The sequence below is a fragment of the Nomascus leucogenys genome, chromosome 3 (genome assembly GCF_006542625.1).
Source record: "Nomascus leucogenys isolate Asia chromosome 3, Asia_NLE_v1, whole genome shotgun sequence".
Classification (NCBI taxonomy): domain Eukaryota; kingdom Metazoa; phylum Chordata; class Mammalia; order Primates; family Hylobatidae; genus Nomascus; species Nomascus leucogenys.
In genome coordinates, this window is record NC_044383.1 from 13,004,193 (window position 1) to 13,021,140 (window position 16,948).

The following is a 16,948-nucleotide window of genomic DNA, read 5'->3' on the forward strand; positions in this document are numbered from 1 at the left end:
GGCTCAAATGCCAATCCATATGTCTCTTCCTGAAGAGAATGATAGGTAAGTAATCCTACTTATTTATTAGAGGCCAAAACTGACAAGTGAGTGGGTGTCAAGGAAGGCCCTGGGCTGGCAGGGGAAGGATCTGAAAACGCCAGCAGTGAGATCTGTCCCACAAGAAAGTATGGTCAGTGGCCCTTCCTTGACAGTGATCTGCTTGTCCCACAAGAAAGTATGGTCAGTGGTCACTTCCTTGCTACTGATCTGCTTTCTAAAATAGTGAGTTCGTAATTCAAAGGAAAGATCTGTGCTAAGGATGGAAAGCTCAGAAGGACAACGATTTAAGGGAGACTAGATGAGCTCAAATCTGTCCCTTCCAGTGTCCTCTGGCTCCGCTTCCTATATAGATGACCTTGATAGTCTAAGTCACCATTTCATTCTTCTTGGAACTTACCTTCCCACTATTAATTTAATAGTGTTTGTGCAGACTCCATTCAAAGCAAGAGCCAAGGACACCGCTACAAAACAAAACCAACAGACAGAAAAATAGCAAGCTGGCTCTCAAATCAAAATCATCATCATCATTATCATCATCATCACTGTTACATTATAATACTATAATACTATTTAATGACCATAGAAATATGAACGAATACTTTGAAAACAGAGATACATTTGGGTTGCTAGAGCAAAATATAATTATGCCAGGACTTTGGAGAGTGACTCATAAAATCCTAGGCCCCTGTGACATGAAATTTATCTCTCCTCCTTGACTGAAATTGTCACAATCACAGAGGAGCTCATCTATCATTTTCTGGCCTGATATGAACAGATTTAATACCACAGCATGTAGAATTTCTTTTACTGGTAGCAAGAAACATAACTTTTTTTATTTCCTCCTGGCAACCTTCTCAGGCATAATTCTAATCAGAGCAGCTGCTGGAATCCTACTGCAGAAAAGGACATTCCCACTCGGCAATTATCTCATTATTGACCCATCACCGGCCGACAGCTGTCCATTTGTTATCAAACAAATCACTGTTTCTACGAAGGTGCAGAGTCCAAAAGCCTCACTGGGTTTGGAGAAGGTCTGCCCAGGCGGTGCCTTTTGCCATCTAAAACAGCAAGAACTTCTGGGATACATTATTTGACCATACAGAGCACAGGGACTTTCTCCAAACAGTTTGGGAAGACTTTGCCAGGTGCAGCACAGATTGTCCCGAAGGCGGCAGGTAACATGAGTCACAGAGCTTTCACTGCAAAAATCTTGCACTTCTCTCCTGTGGTTTATCGAGAGTGCGTAAAAGGCAGAGTCATCACCATCAATGTGATAGAAGGTCAAATGCCTCACAGAAGCAATACAAACCTATTGATGCCCCATTCCAGTGCTTTGTTGAATAATAAAGCATGTGAGCTACCATTTCCCTTTGGCAAATATTAACTGTTCAATACTAGCTGAGATTTATATAAGAATATAGCAGTGAATGAGGGTATTTTCAGGAAGGAGCTGCCTAGGGCAATTCACGGCCCATCGAGAGAGACAAATGTGTTGTTCTATGAGCAGAAAGTACTGTGGAATGGCCAACATGGTCACTAAGAGTACGAGCCACGGAGATGGGAACACAACCCACCTGCTTTTAACAAGTTATCTGAAGCAGAGAGAATGGGAGGGACACATTCAAATGAACATCCTTGTCAAATGGAAACAAATCACCTAAGTGTGAGATGGGGGCAACTGGCCATATCTGAGTGTGGCAGAAAAGAGGGACAGGCCACAGACTTGGAGGGCAGAGCGTGAATCAACCGCCCAGCACTGCCATTAAAACACTGAGCATGCAATGGGGGTGCAGAAAATGGAACTGAATATGAGGGAACTTGGAAAGATCCACTGATTGCATTCTGAACACATAGATCCTTCCTTCCTCAAATGCCAACTTCCCTTCTCTCTGGCAAGCTCAGAGCGCTGTGGAGAGGCCTGTCTCCAAGAGGGGAGAGCAAATTGTCTGGGATATCTTTGCCATATTCTCTCCACAAACCCTGATAATTAATGGGTTGTGAGATTGCTGCAAAATTACTGTGGTCTTTTCTCTGTTAGGGCTGGCCTGCCACGCTCACTGCTGTTTTCCCAGTGGGGCTGGACTCATTCTCATCCTGGTCCTAGCATGGCCTCTCTGGGAACAAGCATCCCTAGCCAATTCCCTATCACCCCACGTAAATCTTGGTGAACTTCATACACAGCCACATGGATCACTTCCCCAGCCTCTGAGCCTGGTGGGCTTACCGCAGCACAGAGCAGTTCTTTAAAAAGTCTGAAATAGCTGAGCTGGAAAATGTATGGATATGATATAACCACCTACAGTTGGCAACTTTCCTGTCTAATCCAAACACCTGAAGGAAACAGAAAGGTAGGAAGCTGGTGATGATGTTTAACATGGAGGTCATTTCAGCATTCTAGAAGGAACCCAAACTGCTTAATATTTTTATTGGAATAGCACAACCCTCCAGGGATCAATGCAGGAGCCCCTCATTGATACCAGAGAGAAGGCTGTGCTGGGATCAGACCCATGAAAGGCTGGACAAACAGGAAAATAAATGGCCCCCATCAGGAATACTTGTTCATTAACAATAACCCAGTGGGTCTGATTCATAAGGGCTGTTCTCTTTTTACAGCATCCCACAGCACTGTGGGTTTGAGAGAAGAGTCAAAAACCATACTGTGTCTGATAAAAAATTTTAAAGCAACATGTCCCGTGAGTCGGCTTGTAAGCAGCCTGTACTCAGGACGCTACTGGTTATAAGCATTCCAGGGGATTAGAGGGCTTTTGTTGTTACTTTTGTTGTTGTAGGAAATTCAGCACTATCGTGCTTTTATAACAGAGTTCTCTATTATACAGACCTGACTGTTCTGCAGCCTGAATTCCTACAAGCCCAATGCTGCATGGGGCAAACCTCACTCCTCTCATCCAATGCCAGATGCACAAACACGGCCACTGTTTACCTGGAGATGAGGGCAGCACTTGGGATCCAGGTTTGGAAGCCTGGGTTAAAGTCTGAGTAAAGAAGCATGCTGAGAACAAAACCTCCTGGTCGATAGAGTCCTGAATTCCAGAAACACTGGAAAATCTACACCCAGTTTTCTTTCCTTGGCTTTTAAAGATCACCCACTCCCACCCCCTACTTCCAAGGCTTCCTAAAAGTAGTGATTAAAAAAAAAACTCTACACACAATGGGAGGCTGTTCATCATTTTTGTAGGGCAGGCTGTCATTTATTTAGGCAAACAGAACATCCAATAATTCCACCTTCTCTGTTAACATATAGGAGACAGAGTATGATGTTCAATTTTGAAATGTCACCCTAAGGGAGATTTAGCTGAGAATGAAAAGTCTGGAGAAGGCAACTGTGAGCTACTTACTGCTGTGACAGCAGCTGCACTCCAAAACCCAGCCGACAGTGAGAACCATAACCATGAAAGACAGTTCTCACCCACAGTCACGTATATTGAGACTCCATGCCAGGGGAGCCACTAGAATAAAGAATGAACTAAAGGGATTTCCAAATGAACTGAGGGGGCTCCCAACAGCACTTTTTGGAGACTATGGTGATATCCATCCAAACACTGCCCGGCCACTCAAGCCATGTGTGGAGGGACACCTACCTGCATCCTTGGAGAATGTGACCTTTTTCCACCTCAGCTGAGGAGACTGAAACCTGTGACCAAAAGTCCAAGCCACACAAGGGCAGCCTGCAGTACACACCTGACCTGAGGGAGGGCATGGACAGGCTGGCCAGGGACTCATGGCTTCTGTGTCCAGGCTGGAGAAATGAGCTGAGCCAGAGACTCTGTCTAGGAAGTCTGGACCAAGAAACACAGTGAAGCTTGGTGGGTGGGCATCGAAGTTGAACAGGCAGACAGATTTGTGGCAGAAATCACCACCACTGAAAGCCCAAGCCTCCCATAAACCAGACATGGGGCAGCAGAAACAAAGTTGAGGCAGAGGAATCAGGCTGGGAGTGTGATGACAAGAGGCAAGGCACATTGCAGTGGTCATGAGCCAAGAGGGAGGTCTCCCCTCCTGATGGCCCAGCTCCCCATTCCAGTCCCTGTGAGGTGCCTCTGAACTTTTCCCCCTTTTTCTTGGATGTCTGTGAGATTGCTTATCAGAGCCCTGTAATTAAACCCCTAATTTATTTGAGCTAATTTGAGAGGGATTCTGTTCCTTTCAAGTAGATAAGGCCTAATAGGAGCCTGGTTATATAGGAAGTGTTCTCTGTGCTGCTTTAGGGCAGAAGCTGCTGCTTGTCCCACACCCCCTAGATGCAGCTCTCACACTCACTCTCTTACCATGGAAAAGGAAGGACCATATTTTGCTACATTTTCATTTCCCCAAAGCCCAATAATTAACAAACAAACACACCCTAAAGTGAAGGCTCTCATTTTCCAGACTTACTATCCCATTGAATGGTAAGTCCATATAGCATACCAAAAACAAAATTTGGGCTGAGGATTTGGGTAACTTTTAGGTGACGTGTCAAAAAAAGAAAAAATCAACCTGATTTGGTTTTTCTCGTGGTCAAAAAGCTGAAAACCTGGCTATAGGTTAGTTTATTTTGTTTGCTAAACAAGCCAAGTAGTTTTGGCTATCTCTTAATGCTGTCATTTACTCAGGATTTGATTAACATGAAGACCAGAAAAACACATTTAATCCTGAAATGTCAAATTCTTCTCCCTTGCAGACATGGCTCGGCTTGGGAAGAATTTATAACAATGATGTTATAATCAATGACAAAGATCATAGCACTCTTCACATAATAATGAACACTTAACTACCAAAATATCTTCAAACTTAAGATGAGTTATAGAGCTTGTTTGTAATATCTATTTTATTTTACACCCGCATTTGCCTATTATTGCCTCTAGCCAACAGTGTTTGGTCGAGGAGTCAGTGGTTGATTTCTGAATTGCCCACAATGTGGGCCTATTAGCCAAAAATGTGAGAGTGGACAGTCAGAAGCAACAAAGTTTTAGATTTACTTTGCCTTACTGCCAAGAGCTACCCGGAGTCTGTGCCTGAGCAGCACAGCTCTCTGGTGTGTATGGGGTGTTACGAGCATTCAGCACAACGGACAGCGACAGTGGGCGGTCTCTGAACATCCTTCATTTAGGACCGCACATTGGCTCTTCTTTGGGCTTAAAGTTTATCTTTATCTTATCTTGTTCCTCCCCAGCTTAATTTGACCAAAAGAAAATATCAGTTGGGTGTAACTGAGATTTCTTAAATGTGATCATCTAATTAAGGTCAGCCCCATTCCCTAAAGCAGGAACTGTGAATACTCTACCTAAGAAGGCTTCCTTAATTTCAGTCTTGTCTGTTCGCCGGATAATTTTCACCACACAAATAACAGCCAAGGGTGTGAGGAAAGAAATTGCCTGGAAGAAATAACAAACAATCCCTTATGAGGACATCAGTTTGCTATCAGAAGGGCTGATTGATAATTAGTTCCCGTTAGCTTCATTTAGACTCCCTGGTTGAATAATCTTACTGAACTCCTGACCTCAAACAAACAAAAAAAAAGATGATGTATGTCTGTGTTTAGAGACTACACAGACTTTAAAAATGGAAGATCTGATTGTAGGTTATAATTGATTTGTAATTGCTGAGAGCCATGTTTAAAGTAGTGACTTTTTAAATGGAAAAGAATAGTCTATAATTACGATGAATCATGTCTGCCAGTAATTCCCCTCATGCTCTCCTCTGTGGAAGGGTGAAGAACCCTTGGCCTCCCACTCCTATCTCTCTGGAAACATGAGTGCATTTGAGACTCACTTAGAGTCAATCAATTCATTCCCTTTTGGTGTTCTTTTGTTGAATATTTATCTCTTCTGCAAAGCAGAGTTTAGTCCGTTTGTATAAAGACTCTCCTCTTCCCTTCCTCTATCCCCTTTCCTCCACACAGATGCTCAACTAAGACTTAATGCATTAAACTGGTGGGATTCAGATGCAACCAACACTCATTACAAAACCTACTGTGAGGAGGAAACCATGCTAGGTACTATCAAGTCCAGGAGCCTCTTACATCCTCATGATAACTCTGTGACTGCCTCCTCCAGGCTTGAGGACTAGGTGATGTGCCTGGGAACACGCACCTGGAGAGGGGCGAGGCTAGGATTTGGGGACAAGGTTTCCATTCCCATATCGAATCTTTATTCCAGCTTTCTGTAATTACTAAATTGTTTTTAAACCTTCCACCAACCATATAAAAGGCATTTATGTTACTTCCTCATGACTATAACATCTCAGGATAACAATATCAGAAGAGACAGAACATCTCACAAATCCAGAATTGGCCTAGCAGTCAGTGGTGGGAAGGCTGGGGTGTAACTGTTGACCAATAGTGTTCATAATTCTGGAAATCTCTCTCTCTGCTCTAGTAAGACATCACTTTTTGGAGAGGGGCTTCCTGATGGGACTAAGGCATGGCTGGAAGACGCTCTTCTTTTTTAAATGTATTTTTTATTTTTTTAGATGGAGTCTCACTCTGTCACCAGGCTGGAGTGCAGTGGCGTGATCTCCACTCACTGCAACCTCCACCTCCTGGGTTTAAGCAATTCTCCTGCCTCAGCCTCCTGGGTAGCTGGGACTACAGGTGTGCACCACCACGCCCAGCTAATTTTTGTATTTTTAGCAGAGATGGGGTCTCACCATGTTGGCCAAGAGCTCTTCTTTTATAAAAACAGAATTTAACCAAAGGAATGCAGGCTTAGATGCTCCACAACTTTACTACAACCAGACTGCTAGAGCTCAAATTATCTCCGGGACTCCTCTTTGGGAACTGTCTTCAGAGGCCATTTGTATGAGACATGAAAAAAGCCCTCTCCTTACCTGCCACCATTTCTTTCTGACCAGAAGTGGTAGTAACCAGTTTGATGATTCAGCTGTGGCCCTGAATGATTTGGACTGTTTAAAAGTCAAATAAGCAAGTCTTGCCACCATGGAGGGTATTCAGGTGCTAAAGGGAAGATGCATGAAAGGAGATTCAGAACTGCTACAGAGAAAGCAGAGGATTCCCCTGGGGACTATTCAGAAGGGCAACACTGCTGAGTTAAGAGGTCCAGTAAGTCTGTGCCATAAGTTATTGGGCAGCTCTCACACTTAAATAACTACATGGCTTGTTAAAGTACTGATTTCCTCAAACATGCTTATACAGCTGGTCTGGAAATGTACTTTTTTTTTTTTTTGAGACGGAGTCTCACTCTGTCGCCCAGGCTGGAGTGCAGTGGCGCGATCTCGGCTCACTGCAAGCTCCGCCTCCTGGGTTCACGCCATTCTCCTGCCTCAGCCTCCCAAATAGCTGGGACTACAGGCGCCCGCCACCAAGCCCAGCTAATTTTTTGTACTTTTTTAGGAGAGACGGAGTTTCACCGTGTTAGCCAGGATGGTCTCTATCTCCCGACCTCATGATCCGCCACCTCAGCCTCCTGAAGTGCTGGGATTACAGGCATGAGCCACCACGCCCAGCCCAGAAATGTACATTTTTAACAGTATCTCAAATGGTACTGATGCTGATGATTGAGAATTATGCCTTAGACTTTTGACTCATGCATTTAGCTCTTAAAGAACAAGAACTGAAGCACCATTTACTAAAGTCCAATGTTATGGTCAAGGCCAAAGAAGTCCTCGTTTCTCCAAATCCAAACATGAAGGCTACCAGCTTACCTTCCTGTTTTCTGTCCCTTTAAGCACTGCATACAGACCAGGCAATGTGCTCCCAAATAGGAGAAAGCAACTCACTAAATAGTGGATAACCCAGTAATGACTCCACCAAGTCAGCGTTTATATAGGAGAACAACATGGTTCTGAAGGAAACATTTCAAGACAATCCCAGCTGGTATAATTTAAGGTTAGGCAACAATGAAACCCCAGAAAAAAATATGAGTTGGGATGACTTTCCCAATGAGGCTTCCAAAGGAAATTCCAGAGCAGAAAGTCACTGCCCACATAGGAGATGTGGGTGCCAGGTGGGAGGTGCTCAGGATCAAGGCCAGGTGTGCAGGCTGAAGAATTCATTAGAGCTGCCCAATGACTCCAAGCTCATGGCCTGATGACCCAGCGGTCTCCTTTGGAACTGCTCCCTGCCTCAACTTGCCTCTTACTAATTGGACCCTCACCCCCACTTCTCCAACAAGGCTGGACTTAATTTAACTCATGCTGCAACTTTCCTAGGTGTATCTTTTCTAGGACCACTATCAACTGCTCTTGAGCCAGTGCTAAGCACCTAGGAGGGCCCAAGGCTCCCCACATCAAGGGCTTACCAGGCAAGGGAATGCAGCCTTCAAAGTGCCATGGTTCCCACCCCAGAGTTGCTGCAGCAGAGGTGTCTGTGTGATTGCAAGATGTGGTTTGTTTCCTCCTCTCATCCTAAAAGCAATGGGCCCCGGTGTCTCATTCTTCTCCTGGAAATGTATCTGCCATATCCTTGGGCAGCACAGTCCATGAATCAGGATGGATAGAGACATAGTTACATGTATCATTTACCCCCGTGTATACAAACATTTTTTAATGAAAGTTGGAATTAAGAGGTGAACTTCAGAAGCCAACACATTAGGAAAACATCTTCCTCCTGGGGCAAAACACCTCTGAACTGGGTAAAAGAGGAATGAAGAGAGTAAGCACCCCACCACCTCACTTTTACTCAGCAAAGCAGATTGAATCGAGGCCAGTGCATTAGCATTCTACTCTTTGGACAAAGGCCATTGGTAGCTGAGGTTCTGCTGCCCGGGCCAGGGGAGCAGATGAAGATGGACAGAGGGACGTAAGGTGGGGATGGTCCCTTGTACCTCCACACATGGGCAGAGGTGGAGGAAAAACATGAGCAAGCAAAATCTCCCTTGGTATTGTTTTCTCTTCTGTTAATGTTTCCATGGCTAATTTTAAAAGAATCAAATCCTAGGAAATCCTAGGATGAGCCCAGGGTAGGAAGATGGGGAGTGGTCAAAGCTTATTAAATGAGACCTGAGAGAAAACAAAGAATTGCAGCCAAACACTGCTGCAGAATTCAGAGAACATATTGAACCCTTCTTGGACTTGAGTTCTGCTCACTTGTTATGAATATGGGGCTGCTGAATGTACATACCTACATTAGAATAACAAAGGCTAACGTGTATTGAGAACTTACTAAAGACTATGGTCTACTCTAGGCACCCCAGGCAAATTAACTCATTCACTTCTCACAGCAATCCTATGTGGAAAAGGCTTCTTACTTAATGCATAGGAAAATAAAGCACAGAGAGGTTCAGCAATCTGCCAGAAGTCACATAACTAATCAAGTGGTAAAATGAGGATTTGCACCCAGACCATCTAAATTAGGCTCTGCACTTTTGACTACAATGTTAGACAGTTCCTACCCTAGAAAGTAAACATTAAATAAAATATAGTGCATGCTTTTTTTCCAAGTTAAAAAGGAAAGGTAAGGAGGCTTGTTTCCAGGTCATAGATAAGCCATAGAAATTTCAGTGACAGCTGTCATATCTTAAGAACCTACTATGTGTTAAGGACTTTCCTCACACTTTCCAATCTTCTAACTACTCTGTTATGGAAAATATTATTCCCATTGTGCAAATAACCAAACTAAAACTCAGATGAGTGAACACACAAATGCATACAGCTAGTGGGACCAAGACTCCCAGACTGGGTTGCCGTGCTCCTGGGTTGGAGTCCTGAATCTCGGTGATTCCCTTAGCCCAAAAGCTTTAGTTTACAGATGTGGAAACTGAGGCTGGCAGAAATTATATATTGAACACCATCTTTAAAGTTACTAATTGTACTGCACAGTGCCCACATAAAGAGATAGCATATGTATCATTAAGCAGGATCTGGAATGTGGCTAGTTTTGTATGTATTCCACAGGCTGGGAAGGCAGAGCTCTGTCCAAAAAAAATGTGTGGAATGGACTCAGATTGAGGAGAGGTGAGTTCAGCCCTAGCTCCTGACACTTATCTGTTCTTTGTCCTTGAGCAAGTCACTTAACCTCTTTGATTCTCAGTTTCCTTATCTATAAATGGGTATGATGATAATAATATCCATGGCAAGTATTATTGGCAGGATTTCAGTTCACTAATAGTTATGGAATGCTGATTAGGTGCCACACACTAGGTGAAGTGCCAAAGGTCTGTCACCCCCATTTGATGCTCTCTAGAGCTTGATGGGACATGTTCTTAAAGACACCTTTCACAGATAAAGAAAGTAAGGTGCTAAGAGGGGAGGTGATCTTCCTAATTTGCATAGCTAGTGAGTGGCAAAGCTGGGAGTTGACCCCTGGTAGGCCACTGTGGAGCCCACACCAACTGCCCACCAACAGGATCCAACAGAGAGCTAGCATCCGGCAAATGCTGGTTATTGACTAGTATTTCATTATTTTCTGGAAAAGACTGTTAAAAGGGTATCAGGATCTTGTCACCAGACACATAGGATTGATGCATTTTCAGTTCAAGCCCACCTGCACCCTTAGATCTAAGTAGTGTGCACCTTTGAGTAGCAGGAGGAGGTTGGGGAGAGAAGAGGGAGCCTAATTCTCCCAGGCACCCTGACCATACCCTAAATGACAAACTAAGTTATGAAGCATCCACCATGAATCAACACAGGAAGGGGCGCCAATTCCTGGCCAGTGCTGCACCCAGAAAGTGAGTCATCCCCACCTGCTGATGTAAGGCACCATGCACCATACTGCCGGGGCGCTTCTGGGAAACCACAAAATGTGGAACAGTGTGTTTGATGGGGGAGGGCATGAGGACGCCAAGGACTTCTAACAACCAGAAGGGATCGAAGCCAGAGCAGCCTCGATGCGAGAGTGTTAGCCAGAGAGGAGCTTGTCACTGGGGTTCATTCACATCAGACAAAACAAAACAATGGGCCCAAAGTGCCTTCATTTCTGGCATTTGACAGAAAGGTGTGCTGCAGGGTGATTATAAAGACAACTTTAAGACACTCAGACACTTGGAAAAGGCCCTGCTCTGGGTAAACAATTACATCCCATCACAGATAAAAGAGCTGTCTAAGACTCTTAAAAAGAGCCTAAAAATTAAACTGTCTATCATGATCCAGCCTTGTCTCTTTTTCTTCCTTCTTCCTCCCCAAAATGACTTTATTTCTGCCTTCCTTAGAAGCATCGTATCCCAGAATAGAAAACCCTGGCATCAAATCAACGCAGTATCTATCAGTAATAGTCTATGAGAATAAATCTTCTGGACATATTACGGTCGAAGCAAAAAGAAGAGGGCAAAGAATAGGCCTTGGGTGGATTTCTTTTGGAAGCCAAGGAAAAAAATTTGCAAAACCTATCATTCCTTAAACTTCTTACGGAATCTTACCTATTCCTCAAGGCTTTTTAGTGATGCTGAACTGTTCACCTTGTGTTCATGTCTGTGCCCCTCCCTAGACTAGAAACCATATCTTATTCATCTTTCCTCATGGCAAGTGTTTCATAACCATCCACTGAATTAGCTTGTAATTAACCAATCCAAAGCTACCCCCAGTCTAGCTCTATCCCTGACCCCTTCTTAGCCCTTACGCGTAGATACTCCAAACAAACTCCTATTGACAGGACCCACACAGGCTCACTCTCCATTTCTCTGCCTTTACACACCTCTCCACCTAACCAATCACCAAGGAAGCATCACAGCAGAGTGCCTCCAAGTGAGAGTTTGCACTCACAGCCAGTGCTCAGATCCTGGTTCAGCCACTGACGGTTGTATAATCTTGTATAATTTCCACAGTTTTGTTTTCTCCACTGACATGAGATAACAAAAGTGCTGACCTCAAAGGATTCTGAAGATTAACTGAGATGTTCTTTATAAAGTGATAAGCACAGCCCCTGAATTCAAGAAATGTTTACTGTTGTAGATGATAATGACGATGATGATGATGATGATGAATAACTTCCCTAGAAGTTTACCTGAGCCTTTCCTCTGGCCCTTTTCAGATTCCATTTTGTATTAGAGTACCATCTTAATGTACCAGGGATCCTGGAAGGTCCCTGAGGGTACATCCCAAGACTCATTGGACTTCTCATCCCCTATAGCCCCTATGGTTTTCTTCACCCACAGCAGGCTCCCTGAAAATGTCCCCTGAATGTACAAAGACACAACTACTATAGACAACAAAAAGTGTACCAAAAAGCAACAACTAATACCGATTAAGTTGTCCTACACAAAAAGTAGGTTTTAAAAAATTTTCTGATAAACCCCTCACACTCAGCAAGAAACCGGTACCTCTTTTGAATGAGGAAGCAGCCTTCCCATAAAGGCCTTGGGCATACCCCAGAAATGTTAAGCAAGACTTTTGAGTGCATCTGAAAAGAATTCTCAGCCAGTCTCTCTGGTCAACAGGAACACTGGGTTGTCAAGGGAAACAAGCTCTTGGAATCAAACAGTTCCAACTACACCCAACTTTCAGGGTGACAGACATCACCTGAGCTAATGGTGCCACACACAGCGAAAGTGCAAGTTAGGAGGCTTCCAGTGACATTATTACCATTTACTCTGCACTTAATCCCCTAGCCATTATTCTGTTAATTTTCTTGTTACATTTGCCCAGTTGGCTCCTCTAACTTGCACACACATGACTCTAGAAGCATTAATTATCCAATAAAAAAAAAATCCAAGTCAATGCCAGCTGCCTTTAAAAAACACCTTGGTAAGAAAGTTAGAAAGTTCATCTTTAGATTAAAACATTCCAACCAAAATTAAAGGAGACCCCAGGATTTTTTTATGTAAAAATAAAAAAATGTGAGCTTTCAAAGAAAATCAAGCCATTTTATACATCAGTGAAAATGGATGTTCTATTACCAATTCTTCTACTAAAATCTGAAGGTTTTAAAAGACCAAAATAATATAATGCCTTATATTAAATTCTTAAAACCCAGGAGAACAAATCTTTTTTATGGGGTGACAAAATATTTTTCATCTTTGTGTTATAGGTATTATAAATGTATCTACTGCTTTCCTTGTGTTTATTATGGAATTGTACTGAATTGTGTGACCAAATGAATGAAATTCATCAACTGCTATTAATGAAATAAAAGGTTGAACTTATTTCATTAGGAGAATAGAGGGTATGAATCAGTATGTGTAGCTGAATATCCTTCTGTTCTCTGAGAACCCCAGCACTGAATAAGCCCTCTACTGACTAATTTCTACCACCGCCAGCATGCAAATTGCTCCATCGTATTTATGTCTGTAGCCAGAATATTTGTGGCATTTGTATCTAGACTTCAAAACAATCCATTGTTCATAAATCTAGGACACAGCCACAGATTTCTCACACAACCCATATGAACATTCATCTCCAAATTGTGTTTTTACAACACATGAAATGTAAAATGTTATGAAAAATAGGAGTAACTGATAAATAGAAGCTTCTCCCTATTAAAGCCATTGAGTAAACTCATTACACATACACTGCTTCCTTTATTTCTAGGATTTATAGAATATTTGAGTTACGGCAGAAATGAAAAAAGCCTCATTTTAATAGTCAAGTGTAAGTAATTCCCTACTCACAACCACCCTAATTTGTCAGTTTCCCTAAGATTTATAAAAATCCAGTTTACTTTCCAGTAGAAAAGTAATTACTAAGAAGCAATTAAAATAATACTTTAATGCTCGCTGGCATTATGGGCATTTCCAAGAGTTTGCAAAAACACAGATCTTTCCAATCATCACTAATTAACAAAATTTCCTCTGTAAAATCAGAAGGATTTCTTTCAAAATAAAAAAATGTTCCCTGTATGTCTATGAAGTTTCTGGAGCAGTTCCCAGAGAGGCACGAGACACCATGGCAGGTCAACAGGAATAACCTTCAAAGTGCTGGGAGGCTGCCCATCCAAAAGTGACATTATCGTTCCACAACAAAGAGGGGCTTAAATATTTCCTCTGTTCTAGAAAGGTTTGATGGTAATCCTCCAATTCTCCAGGGCTTCATTAGCATCAGCAAGGAGTCCCAGACACTCTGCCCCCAACTCTCAGGGCAGCCTCTTGGCTGAGAGCTGAGCTCCAAGAGCTGGCTGCTAGAACCTGGTGCTGTGCTCACTAGCTGTGTGACATTGGGTAAGTTCCCTCATCTCTCTTGGAATGCAGTTTTGCATCTGTGAAATGTGGACAATAATGACATCTTCCTCACTGGGATGCTGGGTAGAATTAAATTAGACCATCATTTCTTAAGCTCTCCTCAAAAAGCCTGGCATATAGGCAGCGAAATGTAAAAGGTTACAACTGCCATGTGGCAATTGCCATGTGGCATTGGGGGTGGGAGAGGTAAAATTTATCTCAATATATTCACCAGCTCTATGGGTGCTTGCCCATTTATTCTAGAAGGAGAGAGACACAAGACACTCTCAAGAGGTTGAGGCACAGGTGGTCTTATTAGTGGCCAACAACTGACCAGCTAAAACCAGAAAAGAGGTTTAAACAGAGCTATCTGGATACCTTCATTTGGCAGAATCAAGGCTTATCCTAAAAAGAGAGGGGACAGAAAATTCTCATCACTGGCTTCTAGTCTTCTTTTATTGTAACTCAGCATAGCCCAGACAAGCAAGTCCTTTCTCATTCCACAATATTGGGCAATGACTTGTAGAAAGTAGAAAAGTTCCTCTTCAAAGCTCGTCTTAGTTTAAAAATAAAATAGGCACTAGGAATAATAGCTTCTTACTCTAAAGCCTCCTATCAACTGTTAGTTCTTACACTTTAGCCCAGTTAGTTGCTTTGGCTTACTCAGGCATGTCTAGACAGGCTGAGGCAAATCTTAGCTTATAGCTTATGCCCATTCCTTATTTGGAAATGTCATTACTTCTTTAAATCTTTCATAAGCAACTTCCTCTTTTCCTTTGTTCTCCCTTGCCTTTACCTATTTAAGAAAGTTTTAAGCTGTTAGCCAATCGGGTATTAGTTTAGACTGTGAGGTCCAGCTCCAGCCAATGGAGATGGGACACAGTAGCAGGGACAGGCTGCATAAGGGATAAAAATTGCCTCCCTCCTTTGTTCAAGCCTGTTCTCGCCATTATTCCATCTGCGATGAGCGCCCTTTCTGCAGAAAGTAAAAATTGTCTTGCTGACAGAATTAAATTTATGTTCGAGTGCTATTTCTTTGTGGTACCAGGGAATGAGCATTTCTAACAGACTACTTCTCACATGACCAAGCAGCTCTTATCATGACATGGAACTGGATTTTAATTTGATGGGCTGCTCACCTTCTCTTTCTCTCAGGCCACCCACTGTCTTCAGGGTTAGAAAAACAAAGATAAAAACCCATTTGGTTCATCTTTGAGAGAGCAGTCAAATAAGAAATGAAATCACGGTACTTACAAACATGAGGCGGGTAGGTATGTTATCTGATTGCACCAAAGGATTTTTATAGAGCCAGATCTCTTCTGGCTGGATGACTCTCTGGAACGGATCCAAAAACTCTGTAAAACTGAAACATAAAAAGAAAAGTACATGAAGGTTGAGCGTTCTGTTGCTGCGGGAAGTTCCCAAGGAGGCCCCCCTTCTATGCACCCTCAGGGTGGGAATCCAGCCTGCTGGGGAAGGGGAAAGAGACAGGCCCTGCTGTCAGTTCTCAGCTGGTTCAAAGGCTTGGGAAGGACTGAAAGAATCACTGAGACTTTGCAGACTCTTCCATCACCACCTGCCAGCAAGAACAAATTCCATGCATAAGGGAGTAGCTTTGTGTGTACAAAGACTCCAAGGACTTGGGGTTCCAAAGTAAACTGGAAACTGAAGTCAGAATAGGGCAAGCCCAGGGCAGCAGCATGGTCTCTTGAAAACAAAATAGGTTTGAGGTGGAACATAAGGGAAGGAGTAACTGGCACAGCTGCCCGTGTGCTGTCTTCATTGGTTGGGCAATGAAAAGCAGTCACTGCCAAGAGAAAAACTGGGGGGAAGAAAGTGGCAGAGATGCAGGGGTTTGCTTTTTCAGATCTCAGCCATCAGGCCACCTCCCAGCTCTCCAGCCAGTCTTTACCTGAGGAACTAAGTTCAGCACCACTTCAGATGCAGTTGGAGAGGGCAAAAGAAGCCAAGTCATTTGGGGCTGTGAGTGCCAGGCTAGAGAACTTTGATTTTGAGCCAAGCAGAGGTTTGGCAGAGGAGCATGGAATGGGAATTCCAATTCAAAATGGCAGCCCTGACCATGGTGACGATGGGACTCAGAGGAGAGAAGAGAAGTCAAGGTGGGAGGTGCTGGGGTTGCGGCAGCTGTCCCTGCAAGAGAGACTAGCAGATTGGAGAGGAAATGGATAGCATGGAGAACCCGTGGGCAGGAGTGGCTGAAGCTGATTCCTAGGTTTCTGGTTTGGGCTTCTGGGAAAAGGAGTTCCATGATCCAAGATGAGGAGCGCAGGGGAGTGGGAGAGGAGGAGAAAGCTGACCTTCTCCTAGGAAACCCCCTAGGGTGGCCAGCAGTCTTGGTTTGTCCATAACTTTTCCAGTTTTAGCGCTGAAAGTCCAATATCCCAGGAAACCCCTCAATCTTGAGAAAACCAGGATAGTTGGTCACCCTAAAGCCAACCCAGTCTCCAGACAGAATCAGGAGTCCCACAGCCCCAGTTTCTATCCCAGATTTGGGACGTTGTATGAGCATGTTCTGTTTGCAGCTTCAGCTCCCCTGTGAGGGTGTGAGGACAGGAGCCACTCCAGGGCTGTCACTCCAGAGTGTCACTCTGGAGGGCAGGAGCCACTCCAGAGCCCAGTAGCACTGCTGGGCCACTGTAGGCACTCAGAGACCACAGAAGTTAACATCTATTTGGGACTTTGAACAGGCGACACTGATTCTCACTTTGATCAGCCTGACTCTCAATTCTATTGCGTATCTAAGAGACCTAAAATCCACCCATCTTCTGTGTCTCTCTCCCTGTCTCTCCCTCCCTCCTTCCCTTCCCCCTTCTCTCCCTGCCTCCTCTAACTGTGAGGTTTTA

At 43.6% G+C, this 16,948-nt stretch overlaps 1 protein-coding gene across 3 annotated transcripts in view; it reads right to left on the reverse strand.

Annotated features, from left to right (window-relative positions):
• PLPP4 (phospholipid phosphatase 4) overlaps positions 1-16,948 on the reverse strand; it is a 146,586-nt gene that overhangs the window by 76,872 nt on the left and 52,766 nt on the right. For 2 of the 3 annotated variants that reach the window (XM_030806270.1, XM_030806263.1), the window contains exon 2: positions 15,339-15,447. In XM_030806270.1, coding sequence (XP_030662130.1) covers positions 15,339-15,447 — 109 coding nt within the window. Of the gene's footprint in view, positions 1-439; positions 504-5,323; positions 5,415-15,338; positions 15,448-16,948 lie in introns of all 3 variants that reach the window. The other variant, XM_030806259.1, reaches the window with a different exon arrangement.